The 27,767-nt window shown below is 40.4% G+C and overlaps 1 protein-coding gene across 14 annotated transcripts in view; it reads left to right on the top strand.

The window, feature by feature from the left end:
* The window catches only part of vav2 (vav 2 guanine nucleotide exchange factor), a 220,936-nt gene that overhangs the window by 152,629 nt on the left and 40,540 nt on the right, over positions 1 to 27,767 (top strand). For all 14 annotated transcript variants that reach the window (XM_034229475.1, XM_034229483.1, XM_034229477.1 and 11 more), the window contains exons 3-4: positions 8,948 to 9,006; positions 18,821 to 18,889. In XM_034229475.1, coding sequence (XP_034085366.1) covers positions 8,948 to 9,006; positions 18,821 to 18,889 — 128 coding nt within the window. The remainder of the gene's footprint in view (positions 1 to 8,947; positions 9,007 to 18,820; positions 18,890 to 27,767) is intronic.

The following is a 27,767-nucleotide window of genomic DNA, read 5'->3' as shown; positions in this document are numbered from 1 at the left end:
TCATTTAACTTGCTGCCAACATTTTAAGCTGCAAGTGAGGGATCTTTCATATGTAAGTCTAAATTCATACCACTTGATATATACAATAAAATATTCAATATTTTTACATAAAAGTCTCAAACACTTCCTATAAATCTAATTGTTTCAATGCCACAGTCAGCTAAAAGCATCCATACTTCCACCAGTAACCATATCCAGAACTTAGTTTTTCGCCCGCTCAGCAGTGGAGGGATCTACGTCCGCCTCCCGCTGCTGAGTATACCATATGCCAGTTCCTCCCGCCATCCCCTCGCTCCCAGAAACCTCCCACCTTCCCACTGAGCCTCGAGCCCAAACACAGGCGTAATGTTGATACTTTCAACACAACGCCTCCTCATTCTTTATAAATTGACCAGCTTTGCGACGAACTGGGCTATAAGAATAACAATCATGAGCCATTCAGTTAAGCTGCATACATGTACATGTCCTCAGAGGTAATGCACAGCTATTCAAGCAGCATTTCCTGTCAACCAAACCATTTAGCTTGCTTTATGGTGACAAGAACTGCTCCGCACGTAGAAAGTAAATATAGGCCTCTCCTGCTGTTCTACATTTCACAACGCAGTCACACAGTGTTAGCACCTTTTGACTTGTTTTGACTTTAAACTGTAGCAAAAAAGGGTGTTGAATTGAACTATGAGTCTTGACGTTTAAGTGCAGAGTTTCAGCTTTAGTTAAAAGAGTGTAAAAAGCCATGTCAGATGAATTCCAGGGGTCTACGGTAATCTTACTAAGGTTAGAGTTAGGGTTTGGTGAACAAAGTCATCATGTTAAATCATTAGTGTCACATTATGTCCCTTTCTTTGGTCTTTTTCAGTGTCTTCTTCTAAGAGGCTTTGCCAGGCCTTTGCTACATCCAGCTTCACTTCTTGCTAATTTCTTGCCTATTTTTCTCCTCTTCATCCTCTTATCTAGACCTTTAGACACCTGGATGACTTTCCCATAAGCCCCATCCTAGACATGTCTCTTTACCATTACTGCCTGCTCTCCAGGCCGGTGCACCATTGATCTGCGTGTGCACATGCCTGTGTGGTATAAAAGAAAGACACACGCTCATGCACTGCACATGTGAATATGTTCCAGCTGGGTGCGTGCTGATACACACATGTACGAGTCACGCATAAATGAGCAGACCCATGTATGGTAATGCAGTGTGAAATGGGACAGGTCATGGACAGCGCTGCGTGGCATTGGCAGGTGTTGACCGGGCCAATGCGATCTATGGAGTACGATTTGCACATATTAGCCACGGTTGCTCTTGTTCCTTTCAAGGAGCACAGGTTAAGATGAAATCAATGTGCAAGGTCCGAAAGCTAAATAAGCTCCAGAATTGATTTGACGGTATATATTTGCATCAATAATTCATATTGATAGTGGTAGAAAGAGCATAACTGCACAACCTTTTTTCTTTAAAACTAGTTTTATGTGAAAGAGGCCATATCACGCTTGTTGGAGTTCACCCTTTTCTGTAGTGTGTTATGTAAGTTTTAGTGCAATGGTCTGCAAAGGCTAAAATCCCAAAGTTCCCTCCAGAGGGAGTTTCTCTCCCACAGACCCCTGGGAGGCGCAGAGGCATGCCAGGGGGGGCGCGAGAGACCAGGAGGAAAAATGGTTATTAAAAAAAAAATAAAAAAAAATAATCATAATTTGAAAAATTATTGATTCGAAAATAATATGATACAGTACAGTACTATTACGTCTGGGTCTCTGTGTTTCATTAAAGCTCGGCTCTGTGTGTGTGTGGAAGGAGCAATTTTTTGTGCGCGAGAGAGAGAGCGCACCGGTACCAGAGATCGTTGTTGTTAGCTTCTGGTGCTAGCGAGCTACGCTAACGGATATAAGGAGTTTTTTCAACAACAAAGTGGACGAGAGTCCTCTCCTGTCAGACTGAGAGACTCAGTGAGCTAAAGGACTCTCTCAGTGTTATCTCAGTGGGTCTCAAACGTTTTGGTCACCATTAATGTAAACAATTATTTCCAAGGCACACGTTTATATGATCATTATAGTTATAAAAAAATAAGAGAATAAATGAAAAACAGCTATGAAATACTATATGACATTAAAAAAAGAATAAAGTTTAAAAGGGTGATTTGTAAAATATCCATAAAGAAAAAGTAAATCTGTTTACAGTTCTGTTTCAAATGGGTGTTGAGAGATGTATCCATAGATCACTTCATTTTGCTCTCAAAGTGCACCAGATTGATGCTTTTAACTTCAATATTTAAAAATAAATCTTCCCGGGGGAGCTTGCCCCCGGACCCCCCTATGTGAGGTCCACACACCACCTATAAAAATAACACTTGACCCCTGCTTACACCTATATGCCGTGAGCTGATTATCGAGCCTTCATTGTAACAGTTGCAGGAACACTGTGCGTGTGGGGAGTGTTGCAGTAGAAAATTCCACTGTAGCGACCGGTACATTAAATGGGAAACCCTAAATGTTGGAACACCCTCTATGAAACATCAAGCTACCCCACATCACCCCCAAAATAAATCTCTGGCGCCGCCACTGAGCCTGACTATTTGTGTTGGGGAGGCCCGACTTTTTTTTTTCTCCAAAGGGGGGACCTGGCAGAAAAAGTTTGAGAACCACTGGACTAAGGAGCTGGGACATCTCTAAGCGGTTGACACATCACAGCATATCTGGCCAGTAACCAATCAGAGCAGACTGGGCTCTGGTTTCAGACAGAGGGTGAAAAGAGGTGCTGCAACACAGGCAGTATGAGAAAAATAAAGCCCTTTTTTGAACAAAAATCTTTAGCAATATGTTAAGCTAACACTCAATTGCAATCAAGACGTGCCGTGTCAGTGGCATTCTGTGTGTGGGCTGAATGCCCTTTATAGACTTACGGTCATTTCGCCAATGCTTAATGGGGTCTTTGGGTCAGCAGCGGCACTCTCTCTTTTCCTTTAGATCAGCACGAAAGCTTTTTTTTCTTGTCTGGACATACGTGGTGAAATCCCCTGTAATCAAGCAGCTGGAAGGTCTGCTTTGAGAGGATTTAGTGCCATGAGGCAGGTGCCAATCTGACTGCAATCAGGATTTACACAGGCCCCCGCTCCTCATGGCTTTCAGCAACTTTAACAAGAGCTTATGCCCGAGACTAATCAGTCACTCATGCTGCGTCTTCGACAAGCTACGCAAGCACCCATTAGAGAGGCAGTGTGTGAATTCAGACATCCCATGGCATATGGCTTTGTGCTGTGTTTTAAACTTTTATTCAGCAGGGTAGAAGTCTGTGTATGGCTGTTTAATTGTAGTTTATATGCTCAGCTATCCTGTGTATCAATCTTAAATGGATATGGATAGTTTTCATCATCAGGCATGTCTTTAATTTCTTACTGAGGTTTTTATTCAATAAAGTTGTATTCAAAGTATTAATTGGGGTTTGTCTTTTTACTCCTTTGGCATTTTAATTTTTCAAATAATTCCCAAATACTTTAAATGAAATGAATAAAGATGTGTTAGTTTATATGCTTAAAATATGTGCGTGTATTTCATTTTTGCGTGTACTTTCTTTGACCACGGCTTCCTTGAATGTTTAATTTTCTTATTATTAATCTCAATGGGATTTACCTGGTGAAGTAAAGTTTTAATAAATACCAACGTTTACTTTTTCTGTAGCACTTGCCACAGAGCACCTACTGTATGCAAAACAGTGTAAACACATATGTAGGACCACCCTATGTGAATAAAGGCTGAATAATTTAAATAAATCAATATTCCCTCAGGGTGTGGACTCAAATTAAAGTTATGTACATGTACTATTTCAGAGGAAGCTACTTTGCTTTATTGCATGTGTAATATTTTATACATTTATGTGTGTGAATTGTGTGCCTAAAAAAAGAAACTATGAAAAGGTAGAGACGAAAGCCTAGAGATAAAATAAAAAGTCAGAGAATAAGAGAAGGTTTGTAAAAAGACAGAAACTCCCAGAGGCAGTAGGACAGTGGGATACACACACACACACACACACACACACACACACACACACACACACACACACACACATACTCACACACTTGCACACACACGACGTCCCTCCTCTGTCTGTCTATTATTGATGTTGGGCACGCAGGGTTCCCACTCAGCCATCTGTTCTCGGCTCTCCCGCTCGGTGCCCCTTTTCGCTTCGTGCCTACCACGTTGGCAGGCTGGCATAAGCAGAGCAATGCTGTCCTATCAACGTGTGAATACTCCATTAATATCTCACTCTCTGTGGGAGTTGGCTGTTGGAAGAAGAGCCTGGAGAGAGAGGGAGGGAGAGATAAAAGGCATAACAGTAATGTGATGAAATGTTCATTAACTCAGCCTCTTTTTTGGATGACTTCCAACGCATGCATTGATTTGCGGTGCGAGATATAATCACGCCATGAGTGCATCAGATATAAACAGAACTGGCGGTGGGGGCTGTGGCTTGTGATGGACTGTCAATAGCCCTCTCGTGCAAGTTTTCCGATCTTAATCAAATCACACCCCCGCACTCCTACCGTTAATAGCATATGGCCGCAAGATTCATTTGATTTGACGTTGTAATTGATGACCATGCATATTCAGTCTAGCTATATTGCCAAGGGTAACCCAGTAGGTCTTCTGATTGGCTGGTCACATAAGGCTCCGCTTGGCCCCAGCTGGGCCCCCATGTGGGGAATCTGGAGATGTGTATGGGTGGCGTGTGTTTGCAAACACTTGGCATATCCTTGCAGATAATCCATGGATACAATCTTCATCCCTATCCTAACACACACACACACACGCACGCACGCACGCACGCACACACACACACACACACACACATTCAAACATCTTAAGTGGTGAATGGATCGTAAATGTTGCATGTCAGTCTCATGCAGAAACAGCAAGCATCAGTGAAGCTCTCTGACTAATACCATGTGTCAAAGGGTCAGATGTAGGTGAGGGAATGCCAGGGGCTGTGGGGGTGTTGGGGAGGGGGGGGGGGGGGGGGGTGTGATTAAAGTAAGATATTGCTGAGGAGCTTTAGAAATCCAAGCTATCCTACCAACGTGTTACTTGTCCTTCCTATATTCCTAGAAGAGTGGAAGAAGCTTTATTCGCTGGCTAGCACCAGCCTTAAGACCCCCCAGGGAGAACTAGATGAAGGGGAAATTAATAATGTGTAGAGACTCAGAGGCTTTGAGTGAACCACAGGATCAGAAGGGATTGTGTTAGAGGCAGAAAGGGGAACAGAAAGACGGAAAGAGAGAAAAGCACAATCAGGAATAACCTTTGATAACCTATGCCACCTTTGAGGAATAGGGATGGTATACTTTGAGACAGTTTAAACAAGTCAGCTCCATAAAAAGTGTCTTTAAAAAGGTCCCTTTATACTTTAAAGCACAACAAATGTTGAAGGTAAAACAAATCATTCACCCTCCAGGCGTGTGAGGCGCAACTTTTACGTATCTATTAGGTGTATTATTCCTTTAAGATAAAACTAAATAATACCATGCGTTTACCCTACTACAGTATGTCTGTAGTGAAACTGCAGCTCTACATAAATAGATAAATAAGACGTGTAATTTAAAGGCACTTATCACATTGTGAGAACACATTTTTACTTGCCCAGCTGCCCTGAAGACAGATTGCAAATTAGCATTTATTCTCCGATGCCAGAGGGAGTCACGAACGGCACTCGCAGTATTGAGACATATTTTTCACATTATGCCGTGCAAGATTCTGACTCAAAATGAGAACAAACTCTTTAATGTAAAGTAAACTAGACATTTATAGTAATAGACTTCATCTCGTGATGTTAGAATGTCACGCTAGCATGCTCGGTTTTGGCACATTCATGGCTTTGGCCCCGCTGCGACCCTTTCTGGCTCCAAGCCAAAAGCTCCATTATCCTTTGAACCTGACTGAGTTTAGCCGGATCTGGTCCCAGTACCCGGCATCAAATATTAACTGCTATTAAACACTGAATGTATCCACCAATATATCCATCTAGCTGCTTCTTTCTTTTGCTTTTGTTATGTTTTAATTAGAATTGTTAGTGTGGGTTACCCTTCCACAAAGACAATGTAGGCTAATAAGACAACATATAATCATACTTGATGCCATATGTGATCCCTCCTTGCAGCATTGCCAGGTGGGCAGCATGCCACCCAGCAGAACAATGGGTTTACCCGCCATGATTTATCAAACACCCGAACCATTGGCTAAACAGACATTGAGCTAAATTACCAAGCTCTCATCTCGCTCTTTGTCTCTCTTTCCTTTTTGTTTTCTATAAGAGCAGTTGGAATATATGTTAAGGAGGTGTGTAATGGTAAACTGGCCCCTTATTGGAACCATTAAGCATGAACATGACTGCCTATTACACGGGTATTTAGCGACACAGTGAAATAACCTCTTATCATGCTGTCGAGCAATAACCCCGTTGAGGTTTCCCTTCGTTGAGAGGTTAGATGTAATTTAATGTGATGTGTACACACTCCATAATAGTGCCCTATGTAGTCCCCCCACTTTCCACAATGGTGATGTTAAACATGAGAACAACTTGAATAGGGAGAGTTGGTCAAAAGTGCTTCAACATAAGTACCCTGCAGTCCTAAAGTGGTGGTTTGCTCTTCACAACAGCCATTAGCTCATCTTGAATGTTAAATGCCATAAAGGATGAGATGGTCGCATTGTGTGTTTCGACAAGAGGGACTTTGATGAGAGGCTATAGATGACACACCTGCCGAGTAAGTGGGGTTGAGATAACAATTTTCTCCTCCCTGTCGAGGAGACATCTGGCATTGCCACGGCGTCGCAAGCCGAAATACACCCAGGAGAGGGTAATGAGGCGTAGGAGACGGGCTTTGCATTTTGGTGTGTGTGTGAGTTTGAAGGTGGTTCCCTCATCATCCTGAACTAGCCTCTGTAGACTCTGCAAGCACGCCATCTGTAGTCCTCAGCCATAAAGCCACTTGCGCGTGGCTCATAAGCAGCATTAAATCAGCTTAAATAAATACATGCACACATTAAACCTTTTTTTACAACAAAAACAAAAGTAGAAAGGGGAAGTTTGGGGGGTTGACAGACTATTGAATATTTGAAGTTAGGTAAAATAAGGAAAAGATGGATGGACACTAGATGTGCGTGTTGTTGTGTAATGTAACCAAAGTGGTACCCATCCATCCGTGACTGTGCACCACATGTCTTTGAATGTCACCATTAACATGTTGGCCTGCATCATGTTTACACACAGTCCTTCGTGGCACTGCATACGCCCAAGAGGGGTTGCTAGGAAACGTGCAAGTAATGTCTGATAATCAGCCCCAAAGAAGAGTAAATGTTAAACTAAAATGAATGTACTTTCTTTAAACTGGTAGCACATACAAAGTAGTTTGATAATAGCCGTTCCTCTGTGGACTTCATTTATTTTGTAGTTGATTGGTGCCTTCGACTGATTTTTTGTTTGTTACTTTTGTTGTTAGTTGATGATTATCTGCTTCTGATGGCTTGTTAACTAGTTATTTTTGTAGCTGAATGTTGCCTGTGACTGCTGTCTTTAAGTTACTTTTGATGTTAGTTGTTAATATTCATCCATTCATTTGATGGCTTGTTTTGTGGTTACTTTTGTAGTTGATTGGTAGGGCTGAACGATTAATCAATTTTAAATCGAAATCGTGATTTGAAATGATGCGATTATCAAATCGCAAAGCCTGCGATTTTTTTAAAAACATTTTTTTTTTTTTTTACAATTTGTTTTTCTTTTTCTTGTGTCAGTCATCCACACCAATCAGAAGTGCTGTGCTCCACATGTACCAGCCATTGTTAATCAATCAGAAGTAGCCCATGATGGAAGGTGATAGACAGATTGATCCAATCACCTGCCAAGTGCTTCTGAAAGTGCCTGCTCTTTCCAAATGGCTTCCAATGGAGCTTTAGATGCTTTGGTGAAACAAACCATCTGGGTCAGGTTAGTAATGCTCCATCACATGTTTCTATTACAGGGTGAATCTTAAACTGAAGCTTGACTTTAAAGCAACCCAACGGAAGTTTCATGTATGTTTAGTTTTTTCACTCGTAGCTCGGGCTGCGGGGGTGCTAGAGACGGGAGCACGTTGGTGCGACCTTCCTAGCCGGAGTTATGGCCGCATTTTACAATAAACTTCCGTTGGGTCGCTTAAAAACAAATATCGCAAATCGCAATATTTGTCAGAAAAATCGCAATTAGATGTTTTCCCAAAATCGTGCAGCCCTATTGATTGGGGCCTTTGACGTTTTACCTTTTTGATATTTCTGATGTTAGTTGTTGATAATGGCATTTAATGACTTGTTTTGTAGTTACTTTAGTAGTTGATTGGTGCTTTGACTGTTGATTGGTGCTTTGACCCTGTGTGTTACTTTTGTTGTTGTTTGTTAATTGTTTGCATCGGACGACTTAATCTTTAGTTACTTATGAAGTTTTTTTGCCCTAGACGTTTAACTTTTTGATACCTTGATGTTAAATGTGTTTTGTAATTTTGTTGTTGATTATTACCTTTATATGTGTAGTTACAGTTGATTTTTATTGTTGTCTCAGATGATTAGTTTTTATAGTTAATTTTCGCCTTAGACTGTGTTTATTTTAATTTTTTTATTTATATTCTTATTGGTTGGCCCCTCATGGTTTTTCTTGTAGTTACTGTTAAAGTTAATGCTGCTTATCTTCTTATTACATTTGTCGCTGCCTGTTTTTATTGTGGTTCTTTTACTGTTTTGTTTGTTTGTTTTATCCCATTATCTTCTCAGCATTCCAAATGTTTCCTTGGAGTGCTGCATATAATAACAATAAAATGCAAGAAATATTACTGCATAATCAAGTTATCACTGATAAGAGAAAGGCGGAGGAAAAATTGAATATTTTTCAATATGGAATTGTATGTTTATCTGTATTTTTCTTTGTTTGTTTCAGGTAATCTCCGCTCTTTCGAAGATCTCCCACCACAGCATTGCACAAATCAAAGGCATCAGGTATGTGTCTCGTTTTTAACTCTCATTTATCATTTGAACAACCAAAGCACTCAAGAGTATCTGTGAAACCATTTGGCTGAATGTATTCCACATTTGCTTGTGGGCCTGCATTAAGATGGAGGTGGCTATTAACATCTGGCGCTCATTTACAAGTCAATTTATATTTTTAGGCAATTAGCTGCAGCTTTTAGCCACTTGCAAGGCCACTAAAAACACATTTCCATATTATAATAATAATAATAATAATAGATTTAATTTGTTAGCGCTTTTACAGGCGCTCAAAGACGCTTTACAGATATAGTGAAGGGAAAAGAAGGAACAACAAATAAATATATAGTTAAAGTTAAAGTCAAATAATACAAAAACAATCACACATTAAAAGCCAGATTGAAGAGGTGAGTTTTTGTGAGTTTTTTGAAGGTGGTGAGGTCAGTGCAGTCTCTGATGGGTTGGGGGAGTGAGTTCCAGAGGGAGGAGAAGGCTCTGTCCCCCCAGGTCCGGTGATTGGTGCGGGTGGGGATGGATAGGAGGTTGGCTTCTGATGAGCGGAGGCAGCGGGAAGGGGCGTGGTGGTGCAGCAGGTCTGTGAGGGGCCTGATTGTTGAGGGCTTTGTGAGTAATGAGGAATATGTCACTCAAACAGTGCTGCAGTACAGTAGAAGTACATCATAAACACTACTGTCTGAGTCAGGATGCTATAGGCAGGGGTTCTCATTTCTCACGGATAATGGTGGAGCTGAGAGAATTATCAGGCCTGGAATGGGTTTCTGATTTCTCTTCATTTGCTCAATCAGTTTGGCGCTTGGTGACTCAATGGAGTCGCATGAAAAGCCATTCTATCCATCTGAGTAATGAGTAGATGGAGTGTGCCCATTAGGAGCTGCGCCAGGAGGGTGAGGCGGGAGAAAGAGACAGAGAGAGTGACAGAGAGAACGTCCCTTGCCATTAATAAAGACAACACAACATGCTGACTGCTCCCCATGTCCACACTGACTCTTTTGCTCTATGCTGTCGAAATGAAAACATATTCAACCTCAATGCCAGTCACTGATTCTGTGTTACTTCAATCTCAGAAATCTGAATGTAAATTAAATATGACAGTATTAGTTTAGGTTCAATCTCTTCTGTTTAAGTAATTGGACCAACTTTCCTAACTACTAATATGTGCTTGAGCTTAACATTGAATTGCTTTCAGCCCCAAGGTTTCCCTAACCTCTCTATTTGCTTTGCATTTTGATGTGAAAACACAACTGCCTCATGGGGATCAATGATTATGACTTTATTATGTAAGGTCCCAAAGATAACATGTATTAAGCTCTAGGGTATTAGGGCCATTAACAAATACCAATACCAAACTATATTCCCTCAAAATGATCTAACCTTACATTATTATCTTGGAAATTGGTAATAATTCATTATTTATTATCTAAAAGAGCTTGATTTTCCTACATTCTAAATATTATTTTCATTTAAAATGTTACTTTTTTTGCCACAAAATGTAAAAGACTGATACAAACCCGAGGGTTGTTGTTGAAGTCTACCTTTCATCATGATAAAAACACCTATATCCCTTCTCATTTGGTGTAGGAGGTGTGCCCCCTTGTGTGTGATGTTGAATACTAAAACCTCTCGCCTTGTGATAAATGGAAGTCCATTATGTCCATTAAGTCCATTTTATATATTACTTCCCTTTTACATCTGGTTCTTACCTTCAATTTATCAAATTTTAAATCTCTCGGTCCCTCAGCTTGCTGGATGTTTCACCCCCTTCACCTAGGACTTTTCTTTTTCAGCTTTCCGTCATTTTGTGCTCAGCCGTTCGTGTACATTTGCCCTGTTTGAGGTGGCTTGCTAACTGACTTGTCATGCTTTTCATTAGGGAAGGTTGGTGACATTTGTTGAAATGTGGCATCAAAACAATGAAATACAGAGTTAACTGTTGATTATCAGTGGTATTGGTAGTAGTGCATAGACATTTTGCTGTAATAACATCTAACATGGTGCATACTGGAGCGTTAAGCAAAAGTCTGACTCTTACTGCTTTCGCTACAGGATGCGCACATGGGCATATGACACATGTCCTGTATGGGTTGATGTAGTGGATGATCTAAAACAAACAGGCTGTTACTATCCAGCAGAGCGCTTACACAATATGGTTGTTCACTGACCCCAGTTAACCTTTCTAAAGGGTCTCCTCATCCACTTCTTAGTAATACTGCTTGTAAGGCAAGGTCAGCTGCATTCAAAGGACCCGTTGAACTGTCAGAACGTATCTGTCTCACTTTAAAGTCCCTGTAAACTGTGTACAGGCCTGTGGCTTCTCATTTAAACACTTCCCATACTGTACATGTAAGCAGTTCCCTCCAATGCAACACCTTTAGGAAAGATGGATGGACGATGGACTTTTATTAATCCCTCGTGGGGAAATTGTTTCTCTGCATTTGACCCATCCTAGTGTTAGGAGCAGTGTGCTGCCATTTTGAACGGCGCCCGGGGAGCAGTGTGGGGAACGGTGCCTTGCTCAGGGACACCTCGGTAGCACTTGGTCTTGCCGGGACTTGAACTGGTGACCTTCCAGTTGCCAAGCCAAGTCCCTATCGACTTCGCCACCACTGCCCCATAATAATAAGTTATTGCATACGGTTGCAAAGGCCAAACAGAAACCATTGAATTGCACCTCCATGTCTTACAGGATGTTTTCTATATGTATGTAAACCTTCAAAAGAGGGCAGCTTGTGAGAATGGGAACTTCACATGTTCTTCAAACAAATGAGAACAAAACTAATTTCTTTAAGACATAAGTAAGATTCTCTAGAAATGTCACAGTGTAAAGCTTAGAATATGTTATGTTTCCTTAAAGATGTGTTTGTCTAAGATCAAGAACTGTCTTGGGATGACGTCTGTTTTTTCAGTCTCTGGCTTCAATAAATCGTATTACTTTTTTTTGTCATGAAACCACGAGTTTCCAAATCCATGGCAGGTTTTGGGTTTAGAGTGGTTAATATGTGAAATGTCGTAATTGGTTGGGTGTCCAATGGGTGTCCATGTCCCTTTTACAGAAAGTAGTTAATGAAGATAACTGTTTTACAAAGGGATTTAAAGGAAGTTTTAGCGTTAGTTCCTGAGGGTAGAGATCTCTATTCCCAGACAATAACCCCACAGTCTTAGATCATTAAAGTATGGACAGCACATCAGGCCATCCATTGAGTTTTAACATGGCCGGAGAGTACCTCACTGTGTTGGGTCACATTGCCATAGGCATGTCCATTGACGTTCTGTAGAAGCCCCATTGATCTGGTCTTTGATGTGTGTGTTCACTATTCTCCTGCATCGATAGTTTATGTCTCTGTCACTGTGTCAGTATTCCAGACCGGGTCTGAAAAATGATGCTAAATTGTGCACAACCAGATATTCAATGGACATGCATCAAATATTAATCTGCCCATTTCACTTTCATCTTTCATTCTGTCGTCTCTAGTCAGTTTTACGGGATGCTTGAATTGTCGTCTTTAAAAAAAACAAAAAAAAACATTTCCATAACTTGTACCCTATTCACTTTGACAAATGTTCAGTTAAATTCTGTATGAATTATTCATCTCTCTCTCAGAGTGCTCTCTTACTGTCCATCTTACTTAAAGCAGATGAGTTGACAATTACAAAAATATAAGGCTGCTGGTTTTGTAGTTTGCATGCCCTTTGTGATACTCAGTTGACTGACAAAATTCATTCAGAAATAACTTTATTTTTCTATCTACCTTGTGTTTTGGAGCATACAAACTGGAAGGTGTATATGACTCAACAGTGGGATACATTTGTATATCATATTTTCATAAAAACAACTGCATTTGAACATCCTTGACAGGACCATATTGTTACTGATGTGAGCTGTATCTTAGTCCAAACGGTCCTTTTTTTCTAAATTGGTCAATTTTGACAACTTCTGACTTCCTTGGGCCCACCTCCTCCACTTCTGAGACCAAGACTGCATCCTGGCTACCATCTAAATCCATCCGTCTCTTATCAATTGACTGTAAAAACGTTCACTCAACAGCCTTAAAGGCGTCACGTCTTTGTGTCCTCAGAGTTGACCTTGTGTTACTCACTGCTATCTACAGTATAAGCCTGCGTCATCCACTGTCCTGTTATTCAGCCCCCCACTTCCTACCCCTTATATGTACTGGAGTTTCTAACTTTCTAAAAGATATATGTTAGACTTGTGTTGTGTGTGCTCATGTAGTGGTTTGGATTGAATTTAAGGTTGAGAGTACTATTGTTTGAAAGGTTAATGTGTTAAAACCACACTATGGAGGGAACTAGCTAAGAAACAACATCAGAAGTTTGGCGGACAATAAATGCTGTCCATGTAGAGGAAAATAATAGGTATATTGCTCACAAAATTGTAAAATATTTTTTTTCTAAGGGCCACGAAATGTCTTAAAGAAGCCCGATAGTTAACGTTTTTGTTCATGTAAATGGTCTGCAAAGACTTTAATCCAAAAGCTCACTATAGGGAGTTTCTCTCCCACACATAACAGTTGCAGAGGATATTTGTGTGTTGAATAACTAGAATAGTACTCAAGTAATTGTTTTCATCTTTACTTTATCATCTTAAAGTATTTCTGTGGTATATGAAAAGCCATTTGTGACACGCAAGTTATATATTCCATCAGGATTAATACAAAATCATGATGAAATACTGTACATACTCAGTGCAGGGGCAATATGGATGTGCAATTGACATCCATTTATTTTTAAGATTAGTGGGATGCAGGAGTAGAAGAAGCAGGCAAAGTGTCCTCCCTCCCTTCCCTCTTCCTGTCAGCAAAGCTCTGCCCCCTCACGCCACTGAATTGCATCACACATATTAGTATGCTTTCATCACAATGCACATCCACTCATGTTTTGCTCACGTTTGAATGCATCTCATGTGCTAATGTTATTAGTTACTGTTGTGAGATAAAGTCACACATGCAAAGAAACAGGCTCTTACTCATTTGTTATCTTGCACACACATATTAACAAACACACACGAGGGTTTATGGGCAGGCTTGGTACAATACGTGGCAAAGTGCAGTAGCCTCCTCAGGCTCCAGCGATTTGTTGACCCCTGCAGAAACAAAGCCGCGTCCTGGGATGTGAAACTGCTTCCAAGGCTGACCATTTGAGCTGCGTTCACACCTAACAGCTACACTGTTGTTCTGCTGTTTCGACAATAGTGGATCAATGGGACCAGCTTGAACCACACTTTCCATCCATGCATTCACTAGCTGTAAGGAAGGAAGAAAAAGAGATCAGACATGATGCAATGAAATCACCAAAGAAAGGCAGGACAATAAGAGAGGCGTTGGTAGAAGACTAAATGTGGGTTTTTTAATGCCCTGAGAGGCCTTTTCATTTACCTTCCAAGACATGCTACAACATTTCTTAAATGTTTCTACTTTTCTTTTATGGTTGAAAAACACGAACTAACTTGCAAATCCAATCCATAATTTCCCTTTTGAAGCCATTTGCTGAATGAAAAACAGGCAATACTTTTTGGTAAGGGTCCATGATTTCCTTATGACTTCCTATGAGCTTCCTTTAAAATAACATTTTCATTTGGTATAACTTATATAAAATAAATAGATTGGGTTATTATTTATATTTTCGAATGCTAAACCCTTACACCACGTGTTGTGCCACTATAGTGCTTCTGTGATCCTTATGAAAAACAGACACACAGACCAAATAAATCACCTCCTTATGGGACGTAATGAAAAAGACATGCAAGTAAATTAACGAAACACACAAGCTACAAAAGCTATGAAAATGGAGAAATCATCCGAAAGAAGAAAGATTGCAAACAAACTAGTTTTACAGGATTCTTTAAATAATGCATCAGCTGTTTGGACCAAATACATCTACCTTACTTACACTCTTCTTCCTAAAACCTTAAATACTCAATTTGTCTCAAAACATTTGGATAAAAGCACATGAATAAGCCAAATCAAAGTAGCTTATGAATACCATTAGTGCTTGATAATCAGAGGTGTAAAAGATAACCAAAAACACTTTGTACTACTGTATGTGAATAGACAACAGATTACATAGAAAAACAACCACAGCTTCCACTTTGGTATATCACCCAGCGAACAGGCCTGAACAACACGCGTGCAGAAAAGACAATAGAGCGTTATTGAAAAGCCAAGAGACGGCTCATCATCTGATTCCTGATCAAATTATAAACACGGTTCAATTGCACCTGGTGGTACCATTTAGGCGAAATTAAAACGGCAGCATTGGGCAACGCTCGGCTCCGCAAAACAACACTGAGGTGATGCATACGAGCTCACATCTCCGCAAACTACTATGTAATTAAATTTAGCCCTGCAGGACTCCATTAATATCTTATAATATAATGCACATTTCATTGGAGGGGGTCATCAACGCGGCTGTGTTATTGCACTCCAGAGAAAGCCCCCCCTCTGCGCTCTGTGTTTCTGCTCATAACTGTGAGTGAGAAAGTAACAAATCAGACGAGGCAGTTTTTCTATTATTATTCCTTCATATTAATACTTGTAATTAGCTCGTGGACGAACATACGTTTTAATGGAGTCAGCCACTTAGACATGGTAAAGTTAGCAAAGTTAATGAATCAGAGAAAAGTGTTGAGTTTGCAGGATTCTTTGCATGTTAATGTGTGTATTTGCGAGTGAGTGTGTGTACACATGCCTGAAGGGTGTCCAGCTGACCTTTTGACTATATAGCATTAATTAACTTGATGGCTGACACACTCTTTTCAGTGTGACCACAGCTTTCATTACACAAAGGGTAATTTCTGGTGTCACACAGATACACTCAGGTCGACACACACTTACACATATGCACATTTAAAATGAGAAGATGGAGTACTGTTTCGATTATTTTTTACCCACACACTGTAAATGTCACTTTGTACGATATTGGGCTTTCACACACCAACAGGCAAGCGCCATTGGATCTTTACAAGGACAGGGAACCACAATAAAAGCGTCACTCATCTGATCGTTTCTCGGATCAAACACAGTCAAAGGATTTCAAAGGCTGAGTGCTTATAAAGAGGGGAGGGCTTTTATGAGAGCTTTGAACGTCTGGCCCCTGACACTGAACTGTCCAATCCTCACCGCTAACTTCACGGTCAGCTACAACACAAATGTAGATTCAGTTTTTTTTTTTATTGTTTTTTTCCTGCTACTATATCTTCCTTGAACTGTTTTCACATCCATAGATGTATACACTAGATGTGTATTATATCAATCACCAGGCCATTTCTGGCTTTGAGGCTATTCTTTAGACACAAGCCACCTTCTTTCTTTCAAGGTAAACATGCATGCAACTCTACCAACCACTACATTACATTACGTTTCATCTAGCTAAAGCATATATCCAAAGTAACTTGAGATTAAGATAAAAACGCAAAACAACAAGAAGAGTACAGTTATATTTTATTCAAATAAGCCAAACCATTGAAGAGGTGGTGCATTACTTTCAACTTGGCTAAACTCTTAAACTTAAGATATGTAGACTTTCTGCTGTACAGATGTCAATGGGGAGCTCGTTCCACCATTTTGGAGCAAGGATAGCAAACAGGCATGTTTTTGTTGAGGGGTACCTGGGTCCAATTCACATTCAGGAACGAGCAAGCTGATTGGCTGATACAGAGAGCAAACACTATAAGCCATTTAAAAGACAGTACCTCATCTCAAATTATTTGAAATTGTATTGTCAGGATACAGTCATTATTATGTGTAGCCAATTAGATGGGACATTATGAAAGAGCACTTTGGTGGCATTTCTTGTAAAAAGTGTATTCTCCCTAATTTTCATTTATGTAGGTTCAAGCAATATGGGTACTGATCAAAATCATTGTCTTGCAGGACAACTATATTATAAATATTTCTAGCGTCAATGATGATGTCACATAATGTCTTTATGTACCTTAAATACTGTTGTCATTACCAATGTCTAAAAGTGCAAAAACCATTGCTTCAAACCCCCAGAAGATGTTGTGAAGGGACTCATTGTGCTGGTGATAATAACACATGTATATCAAAATTCACAGTCCAGTAATTGCTTTGTTTTTTACCGATTATGTGTCCAACATGTAGGCGTATCTCGCTCCTCGCTTTCCCCATGAGCCTGAAAACCTCCCTGCCCCCTTTCATCCTTCTCCATCTCTTTCTTGAATAATGGTAGAACCCTTTGTGTGTGTGTGTGTGTGTGTGTGTGTGTGTGTGTGTGTGTGTGTGTGTGTGTGTGTGTGTGTGTGTGTGTGTGTGTGTGTGTGTGTGTGTGTGTGTGTGTGTGTGTGTGTGTGGTGTGTGTGTGTGTGTGTGTGTGTGTGTGTGTGTGTGTGTGTGTGTGTGTGTGTGTGTGTGTGTGTGTGTGTGTGTGTGTGTGTGTGTGTGTGTGTGTGTGTGTGTGTGTGTGTGTGTGTGTGTGTGTGTGTGTGTGTGTGTGTGTGTGTGTGTGTGTGTGTGTGTGTGTGTGTGTGTGTGTGTGTGTGTGTGTGTGTGTGTGTGTGTGTGTGTGTCCAGTGGCTCTTTGACAGAAAGAAAACAAATCATATGTTCAGTAGTTACATTATTCAGACGGGAGTCAAGGTCAACCTGACAGGGCTGTTTACCGTAACAGGAATCCCTGTTAGATGCTGCTGTGCGTGGGATGTATTGCTTGAGGAGAGGTAACACCAGTATGTTGCTATAATGATGAAAACAAAACAACAGGCCTAAAGAAACTCTTAAACTGAAATAATGTTATGCATTGTCGCATTTGGGTACTTTGAACGCTGCTAATGAGTGCATTTTTAAAACATTTCACCATCCCTATTAGTTTAGCGCTTGACGCAAATAGCCTGTATCATTAAAAATAATTGTTATTATCTCTTATAAACATGAGGGATTAGTTTAATAATACGCAACATTTCCGTTTCAGTAACTTTAGCTTGTTTGGCGATTAGTGCTTATCATTACTTCACTGACTTTGATGGGCTTCAATTGTGCACGGCATTAAGCTAATAGGCTATCATTTGTAGCAGCAAAAGGAGAACAAAAAAACACATCATAAAGCATGTCGGCCAATCGAGATCTAAACATGCACTTCACAATAATGTTAGCGGAAAGCAGATATATCTTCACAAAGATTAGAAATAAATCCACCCCGCTTAATGAGCTAATCGATGAGTCATCCATTTATACTTCCCAGGAGTATTGTGATTGTTGACGCGGCGTGGGCGGGAATGATACATTCAAGAAGGGGATCGTGAGGAATCGTTCAGATTATTAATGCGATGGGCGGACATTTATGCTAATGTAGCCTTCTCTGCATGTCTTATATTGAAAAGTTGTGTATACAATAAGATGACAAGCTCATTTTTGCTGGAAAGACAGCTTTAAACTGTCATTTTCAATATGTTGAATTGATCTGCAATGCCCCTGAGGGTCCTTGAAAGCTGCTCAAACCCCCTGAGAGGATTTATTAGGCATCTGCCCATCCATCAGGTGGGGAAAAAAAGGCAGTTTTTCTCCCTGAATTCTTGAGAAAGTTGGCCGTGTGAAGAGGTTTTTTATCTGTCAGCAGCAATGTGTTGATGTGGTTTGAACATGTTGTTTGTGACTGATGGGGTCGTCTGGTAAAATACATCCTGCTGTTGTGCTGCCCAAGTGATGGAGCGAAGAGTGACAAGCTGGCAGAGAGAAAACGCTGGTTATTTTCTACATGGGACACTGTTGTGTGTGTCTCACAGCTTGAATTCCCTCTCATTATTTGTGTCTCCGTGTGTATTTGTGTGTTCCAGGCCTTTTCCATCGGAGGACACAGCTCTGAATGAGGATGATGTGTACCGGAGCCTTGAAGAGCTGGCAGAGTAAGTAATGGGTTTCCACAAACACACACACACACACAGACACACACAGACACACGCACACACATATACACATGTTTGAGTCACAAAGGATTACATTTTTATTAACTCAATATGAGATTTCCTTCACCTTAACCTTAAAAATGGCATGCCTACCCAAGCCCTAACCTTTACCTAACCCAAATCATAAACAAACTTGATGTCCCAAGCCTAAAATAAAATGAGTTACCTTTTGGGGGCATGCTTTTTTTCTTCAAATATGATGCGTGTCCCCACTTTGTGATCGTGAAATAGTTTTTGTATTCACACAAATTGAATAAATAATAGGCCCTATTACTGTATGCATTTTTGGGGTTTTTCCATATCTGCAGTGTGTTATGTATCGTTTTTAACTCTTTTAATGGGGGATTTTAACACTTAGATCCCTGAAAATGAACTTTGATTTGGATTTGATGTTCTATAATATTAAATATTATTGTTTCCTTCCACAAAAGGTAATTGCAAATTGTATTTTAGCTCCAAAAATACTCTTTGACTGCAAAGTGGTTTCTTTATATGCTGCAAAAGTACCGTCAATGTGATAATTCTTACAACTGATGATGATAACTTGATCCCACCTTATTCATACTGGATATTTAATAACTGTTGTTTTTTATAGTCAAAATAAATACACATGAACTGCTGTATGTAAAGATCAGTATATCTTGATACATAACAACTCTCCACCCACCATGTATACAACACGCATCTTGGGATGTGTCAAAGTGAAGTGTGATTGCCACTTCTTCCAATTTCCTCTAACTGCCTAATTATATAAGCGTAGAGCCATGTGTCAATCTGCCTGTTGCCATGGTGACAACTGCCTCGCTCTGACTTCTGCTGCGGCTGCCTCTCCGCTTGTTTCAGGGTTAGTTGGTGTGAAAAAGAGTCGTAGGGTCTCTGCGTTGGCAGAATGACAGCATGCCGACTCAGATTAATGAAGAATCATTTCTTAACCGCTCTGTGATGGGTGTCATTCATCACAGAAAGATAGGAGGTAGGAGAGCGGGAGATGAGCATGCGGGCTATAGATATATGCCTGCTGAATACATGATTGTAGTGTTCTGTAGGGGATGAAGAATGTGCGCTCGCTAGAGGAGAGGAGTGCAAACCAAGCAGGCTAATGCTGGATTATATCAGTTTAGCCAAACATGAAGCCCTGCAAACTTGCAACATGGGCCCTTACCTTGGAAACTGAACGAAACCATGCTCAGAAAGTGGTCCTCAAGAGAGTAGAGGAAATAAATGACTCATGATGTTTTGAAGATATCATTTAGTAAAAAAGGGATGAAGAATGTGTTAAAAGAACAGCGCTGCTTTCATCATGCACCCTGTGGGCTACTGGCATCACATCTCGAGAACAGACACATATTTCTAATGTATCAAAAAAGGAAGAAGTCATACTCATTATGAGTGTTTTTATATTTACTGATGTGTCCCTTAATACATAAAGTAAATACAAAAAAAAGGCTAAAGTTAGCTCTCTCATTCTAAATAAAGCACAGAGCTCCGCCAAGGCCAAATGTCACGTCTTACAATGTTAACAACATGTAATTTCATTATGTACTTTGCTCTTAATTCAGATTCACGCCCAAATGTAATTGGCCCATGCTACAGTCTTCTACCCAGTTTCATTAATGACAGGTCATATTCTTTCCATAATCCTTAATAGCTCATTAATACCAAACTGAAAACAAAGGTTATTGGTGGATGCAATAAATCCCAACCCCATAGAATCAAATTGCTAAATTGCTAATGAGAGATTTGGTGGCTTGGGCGAGTGCATGGTATCCATAGCAACAAGTGTCATGAAAGTAAGCTGTTGTTACTCGCTACAATATATACCAAACAACTTCAATAGAATGGAGGTTATCTGTTAAATTTGCTTCAAACACGCAAAAACGATTGTTCATTAATGGGTTTTGCCCCTGTAACCATGGCAGCAGCTTCAATGAGGCTGAGCTTGAGTTTTCTTTTCTGAAAGTGAGTTTTCTGGAGTCAGTGGTGTTGTAACACGGTGCTCTTGATGTAACCTGTAGGTGCAGAGGGCTGGCTCTCATTGCATTAATCATTCTGCTCGGCAGCGCGGCTGCTCTTGACCTTTTACAAAAGAACATGCATGCATTTTCGTTTCATCAACGGACCGACACATAATTGATTAATCAGCAGGTCCCGCACCTAATACAGTTTGACACACTTAGCACATAGGCCACACAAGCAATAACCCTCCTCTCAGACTTATTAATTAGCCTGGAATATTGATGCAAGCATAATGTAAAATGGCTGCATGACTGAACTGCAAGAGTGAAGGAAAGGACAATGATGATCTTACCAAAGTAATCATTTTGTAAATGGATGGAGTACTTTTTAAGAGCATCTCAGAGTATACAATGACCGTACGTATGAAACCATAAAAATAACAGCATGTAAGGAATAAAAGAGCAATTTTTCCACTCAGTGTGAGAAAATAAAACAGCATGGAAGAGCAATATAATGGCAAACAATAAAAAATCGAAATAAGTGGCGTCATTAAGTTCAGTGATAAAACGACAAGGGATACTAAGTGCGACAGAAAGCTTTCTATAAAAATTGATTTTTAGGTGAGATTTAAAAAGAGAGATCATGCCGGCGGAACAAATGTTAAATGGCAGCAGCAAAAAAATCGATCAATCTGGAGCGGCCAAAATACTTGAACTGTTGGACCCTTTGACGTCTCTGAGGATAGCTGGGAGCTCACCAATGTAATAATGGTGCATTGTGTATTAACATGTAACTCATTTATTAGATACTTAAGGCTCTTGTATGTGGCTTTTCTTCAATAACTTGGCCTAAAATATACCCAAGGGCGTTATTTGACTTTCGAGGTTAAGTAGAGGTCACTTACCTTGCTGGTGGATTTCCATATTTACGACATCATGTCAGAAGAATTCATGTCAGCTGAGGTAGGTTGAGGTTTTACGCTGTCAGAATGAGCTCACCTGTAAATGACAGCTGTAAATGAATTGCATCGGGATGTTATGATAAGTTCAGGTATATCTGTTTGTGAAGTATTCCTCTGCACCTTATCTGTTAGAGGCCGGTTTTATACCTAATCGAGGTTTCCTGGGTTAATGTGGTAAACCTTTTTCCGTACTTCCTCCCCCCTGGCTTTGTGATGCCGAGTCTTCATGTCGCTTAACTTCCTCCCTGTCTGGAATGACTCCATCCCGGAGTTGACAAAGCATGAAATGGGGGTGGATCGGACACAGTCGCCAAGGGACTTTCCCTCGGTGAAAGGCACACATAGATTTCCATTCCGAAGCAAACAGTGTCACAAGCCCTTTGTGTCACATTTTTCGCAGTTTATTTTGCTCCATTAGTCCCTTGGGCGGGTTGGCTTGAAATGTCAATAGCTTGGAAATGGATGGGACTCAGGTATCATTAACTGCCAGGTATTAGGTCACTTATTTCAATTTGAACTTTAACTAACACTCTAAGGATTATCTATTTTGTAAATAGAGATGGGCTTTAATAATGTATGGACCTCATTTTAATGGAACATTCTCTAAATACCTAGGAAAGTTAAAAACTAGCACAGAATTAATGTCAAGAAAAAAAAATTCAGCTTTGATGCCAAATAAATAACGATGCCAACAATTAAGTAAAAACTCATAATGCAGTTAGTATACGTTAAAATAAACTATGTACAGCACATGAAACATATTCAGTATTTCATAAAAAATAGTTTAAGAGGATAACATATCTTTACACATAACACAATATATTACAATAATTTCGGGCACCTAGTTAGGATGCCACCTGGGCGCCTCCCTAGGGAGGTGTTCCAGGCACGTCCAGCTGGGAAGAGACCAAGGGGTAGACCTAGGACCAGGTGGAGGGATTATATCTCTTTGCTGGCCTGGGAGCGCCTTGGGATCCCCCAGTCAGAGCTGGTTGATGTCGCCAGGGAAAAGAAAGTTTGGGGCTCTCTGCTGGAACTGCTACCCCCGCGACCCGACCACGGATAAGCGGAAGAAGACGGATGGATGGATGGACAATATATTACACAAATTAAGGCTTAGAAATCATTTCTATAATAAAAAAAATAGCAATCACATCTTGGCATTACTTGGCATTACATTCATGCTGTTTTAACAGTCTAAATCTTATGTTATGGCAGCTGAGTTGAATGGTAAATAACATTGTTAATGATGCTATTTGACGAAATGATCATACCTAATTGCATCTCCATGTTGTCTTTGTTGATTGAAAAAAGAACAAATTGCATCTGTTATCCCTAGGCAGCTTCAAACTTCACAGTTTAGCCTCACTGATAACAAGCCATCTCATCCACCATGTTCATACTGGTGTGTGTTTTTTTCAGTTCTTTACTCTATTATCTCTAAAGATGCAGTGTAACAGCATCAGCCTGCTGTTAAGGTGTAATGCTCAAGCTCCCCTCCCAATACATCATAGCTCTAACAACATAAATACTATTATTATAAACCTGTAAGGCAGCCCAGCCTTAGGGGACCTGTGCTCTGTGGCTCTGATATGTTGAGTCATACTCCCCCACCCCCTCTCTAGTCATTACCTTACTAAATCTATGTCATTGAGATGGAGGCTAGCGGGCCCATTGCGTGCAAACACACTGGACACCCTGTGGCCCATCGTGGTGTAATCAGACAGAAAATCAGACCTAATTCATGAATCCTCAGGACTGTGCTCCCACTTTCAATCTCAGTGATGCACTGCTATGTATGCACATGCACAAGCTCACACACAGTCACACATTAAGTGCATTTTAATGATTTATTAAAGTCCACTAAACTAGACAAAGGCACATAAATAGTAGAGGTGTGGTGTGACAGATTTACACAGCCAAGACTTATGTCCCTCTATTTCTCCTCCTTTGTTTTTCTTGGGTAACACACATACAAAACACACACACATATACACACATGTCACTTGTAGGACTCAAGCACGCCTTGACAGCCTAAAACATTAACCTTAAGCATCAATAATACATGTCTAAAAACCATCCATATTCCTACATAAATCTTAATGTAACCTTACATTTCAGCTACAGTCTGAAACAAAAGCCACATCAATGTTATGCCTAAAAGTAATTGTCCATTTACTGGCAATCTCCCAAACAAATCAGTAATATGTTTTACAGAACATGAAAAGGATTGACCTAACCACTGTTAGCCTTATAACCAAGTCCTTCTAACAGCACATTGAAAAATGAGAAGAAAGTAAATCACATTACTGCTTGAGGTTAAAAACCCTCTGGAGTCTAAGGGTATTTTCTCGATTTTTAGATGTTTTCTTAAATCACCTTTTAAATGTATTTCTTCTAACATGGCACCCCATGTGTTGAATATCAAAATGCTCAGGACAATCTCTGGTATTGCTATATATGCATATTACTCACCTTAGAGCACTGTTTGATGAGATAAGTAGCTCAAAAGGTTAAAATTTGACATCCGATTTTCAGAAAATCTTCAAAACTCTTGTGAAAATACAAATTTACTCATGTGATCGAATTGTTTTGGTGTTTTAGATTTGGTTACCAAAGTCTTAGGATCACAAAAGCAGTAAAATATTTGAATTACACTGTATATAAATGTGTTATTCATGTCTAAAATTCGAATTGTGAGTAAAACAGGTGTTTATCACTCTACTTTCACCACAGCAGGGACTGAGATACATTAAGACTGAATAATGACTTAATATTACATATCAAGGTTCATGTGATGTGTACAAATACAAATTGAGCATTCAACCTTTTTTTTCAACCAACAATTTATTATAAATATGTTTTTTTCAACCAACTATTTATATAAATATAAGAAACTGGATATAACTATTTACAAAATTGAACATCAGAACTTTCAACCAACTATTCATTATAAATGTCAAGACAGTGTCAAGGTCTTTGTCTGTCTTCCAAGACAGTGGGTCTGGCTGCTGTGTAGGTGGGGGTGATGGTGCATGGGCTGCTGTGTAGGTGGGGTGTACAAGTGCTATACGAGACCTCCACGAGACCTCCTTGCTGGCTGGGTTGAAGGTGATGGCTGTGGTGGAGCCTTTGTGCTGAGGTATCTTGACCTGGTGGCAGCCGCAGATGGAGGTGGAGGCAGCTGTAGTGATGCTGGTCTGCTGGTCCTTGGTGGTGATGGCTCTGGTGAAGGCCCTTGAGCCACAGTAGATTACATTACATTACATTTAGCTGACGCTTTTATCCAAAGCGACTTACAATAAGTACATTCGACCAGGAAGACACAACCTTGAAGAAAACAGAATCATATAAGTACATCAGGTTTCATAGAGCCAAACATTTCAAGTGCTACTCAACTGGCTTTAGGTAAGCCAGTCCTTTATTAGTATAAAAGTGCTTCGTTAATAGTTCTAACGCTCGAAGTGGAGTCGAAAGAGATGAGTTTTCAGTTTGCGCCGGAAGATGTGCAAGCTATCTGCCGTCCTGATGTCAATGGGGAGCTCATTCCACCATCTTGGAGCCAGGACAGCAAACCCACGTGTTTTCGCCGATGGGAACTTGGGGCCCCCTCGCAGCGAGGGCGCAACGAGTCGTTTGGCTGATGCAGAGCGTAGTGCACGCGCTGGGGTGTACGGTTTAACCATGTCCTGGATGTAGGAAGGGCCAGATCCATTCGCAGCATGGTAAGCAAGTACCAGTGTCTTGAAGTGGATTCTAGCAGTTACCGGAAGCCAGTGAAGGGAGCGGAGGAGCGGAGTGGTGTGGGAGAATTTAGGAAGGTTGAAAACCAGACGAGCCGCTGCATTCTGGATGAGCTGCAGAGGTCGGATGGCACATGCAGGTAGACCAGCCAGGAGGGAGTTGCAGTAGTCTAGGCGTGAGATGACGAGAGCCTGGACCAGAACCTGAGTCGCTTTCTGAGTCAGCTGGGGACGTATCTTCCTGATGTTGTAAAGCGTGTATCTGCAGCAACGGGTTGTAGCAGCGATGATAGATCTTGACCTGGGGGCCGGCACAGATGGATGTTCTGGCTGCTGGATAAACGCCGCCTGTGGGCCACTAGGCCCAGACAGCTGTGAAACCTCTCTGTAAAACAAATTAAAATGTAGGACAATAATTACAACTAATTTCATTGAAATAAAGTTCAAGTAAAATGTTGCTCAAGCACAAATAACAATGCACACATACAAATAAAGTTTGGGAGGTTGGAGAAGGAGTCTCTCTCGATCTCTCTCTCTCACACACACACACACACACTTTCCAGTTACTTTACATTGAGTATAAAATCACAGACACACATAGGCTACATCTGATTACAAAGTCTCATCTGTACAGAACAGTATGATAAAATAATCGATGGCAAAAACATGTCACTGTAAATGTCTCCGTTGTGGGACGAATACATGATTAATGTAATCATCTACACATGTAATCTCACTTTTACACACCAAAATAACGTTAACACAGAGTAAAACGTTTGCTAATGGAGAGTCTATTTTGTCCCAATAAAAAGTTCATGACTCTCGATAAAAAATATATATCAATAAACCTATTGTTCATTTTCGCGTTATTCCCCACACATTGCCAGTACACTATTACTGTAATATTTACACCTACCCATGTCCAAATGGATCCTTGTTGTTGTCTTTGTATTCTTCTTCTTCAGAAGAATTGAAAACTTCAGGTTCTGAGGCTCTATCTTCACTGCTGCTAGCGAAAAAAATCTCTAGCGAAGTCGGCAACTGTAAAGTTTTTTTTAGCCATTTTCTCTGTCTCTCTCTCTCCCCTCACAGACGTAAACTGATGGGAGACACGTGGTTTATGTTTTTTTTTACTTGGTGGGTAGGTCCTTAGTGATTTCTCGATGTCCATTGGTCATTTCAGACCATGATGGCTGCCGGCCGAGATTTCCTTGACGGACACACGAATCCACCAATCCCACACAGTGTAAAGTCAAGCTGCTTTGAGCGGCCATATTGGCTGTGGTGCCCTGGGTTGCGTTCCGATAATCCAAAAATCAGCTCCTAAATTCTAACCCTATCTCCTATTCCTTGACCTCTGAGTGAAACGTTAAGGGATAGTGGATAGGAGACTTCAAAAGGACTTAGAAGAAGAGACTGCGGGGTTGCGTTCCGATAATCCAAAAATCAGCTCCTAAATTCTAACCATATCTCCTATTCCTTGACCTCTGAGTGAAACGTCACGGGGTTAAGGGATAGTGGATAGGAGAATTCAAAAGGATTTAGGAGAAGAGACTGCAGTACTTTAGAGAATCGACTGCACTTTCACTATCCGACGTGTTTATGATGCGCCAGCGGACGTCCTGAATGTGCGTCTGCTGCTGTGGGGAAACTATGGAAACTACAGTTTTCTATACAGCGGACTACAACATGGATGTTTAATAAGAACGAGGGACTACTGTAAACTCATCTAGAGACTCTGCACCGTGCTCTGATGCTGTTGCTTTATGAACGTGGACAACAGAGAAATATAATTCTTCATGACCAAAGTTGGAATTGAAATAAAAAAGGAAAGTGAAACTTATGCTCGTCACCCTCTCCCTCCGGTCCACATTAATACAAATGATCCCAATACGTATGATTGTATGAAAATATCTTAAAATCAATACAAATGTATTTATTATAAACGTTAGTCCTTAACATATATCACTGTGTATATCACCATTCAAACATATTTTAAAAGTCGAACAAACCCCACACAGCTCAGTAAAGACTGTGAGATGTTGACTTTATTTGATCATTTCAGTAAAAACTAACGTTCATATTTCTCTTTGATTATAATACTGATGAACGTTCAGGAAAAAAGCACTTTGGCAACTTACCACATACGTTTTAAAAT

This window comes from Gymnodraco acuticeps, unplaced genomic scaffold, assembly GCF_902827175.1.
Source record: "Gymnodraco acuticeps unplaced genomic scaffold, fGymAcu1.1, whole genome shotgun sequence".
Lineage (NCBI taxonomy): Eukaryota > Metazoa > Chordata > Actinopteri > Perciformes > Bathydraconidae > Gymnodraco > Gymnodraco acuticeps.
Note: the sequence above shows the minus strand (reverse complement) of the source record. Positions and strands in the feature narration are given on the sequence as shown.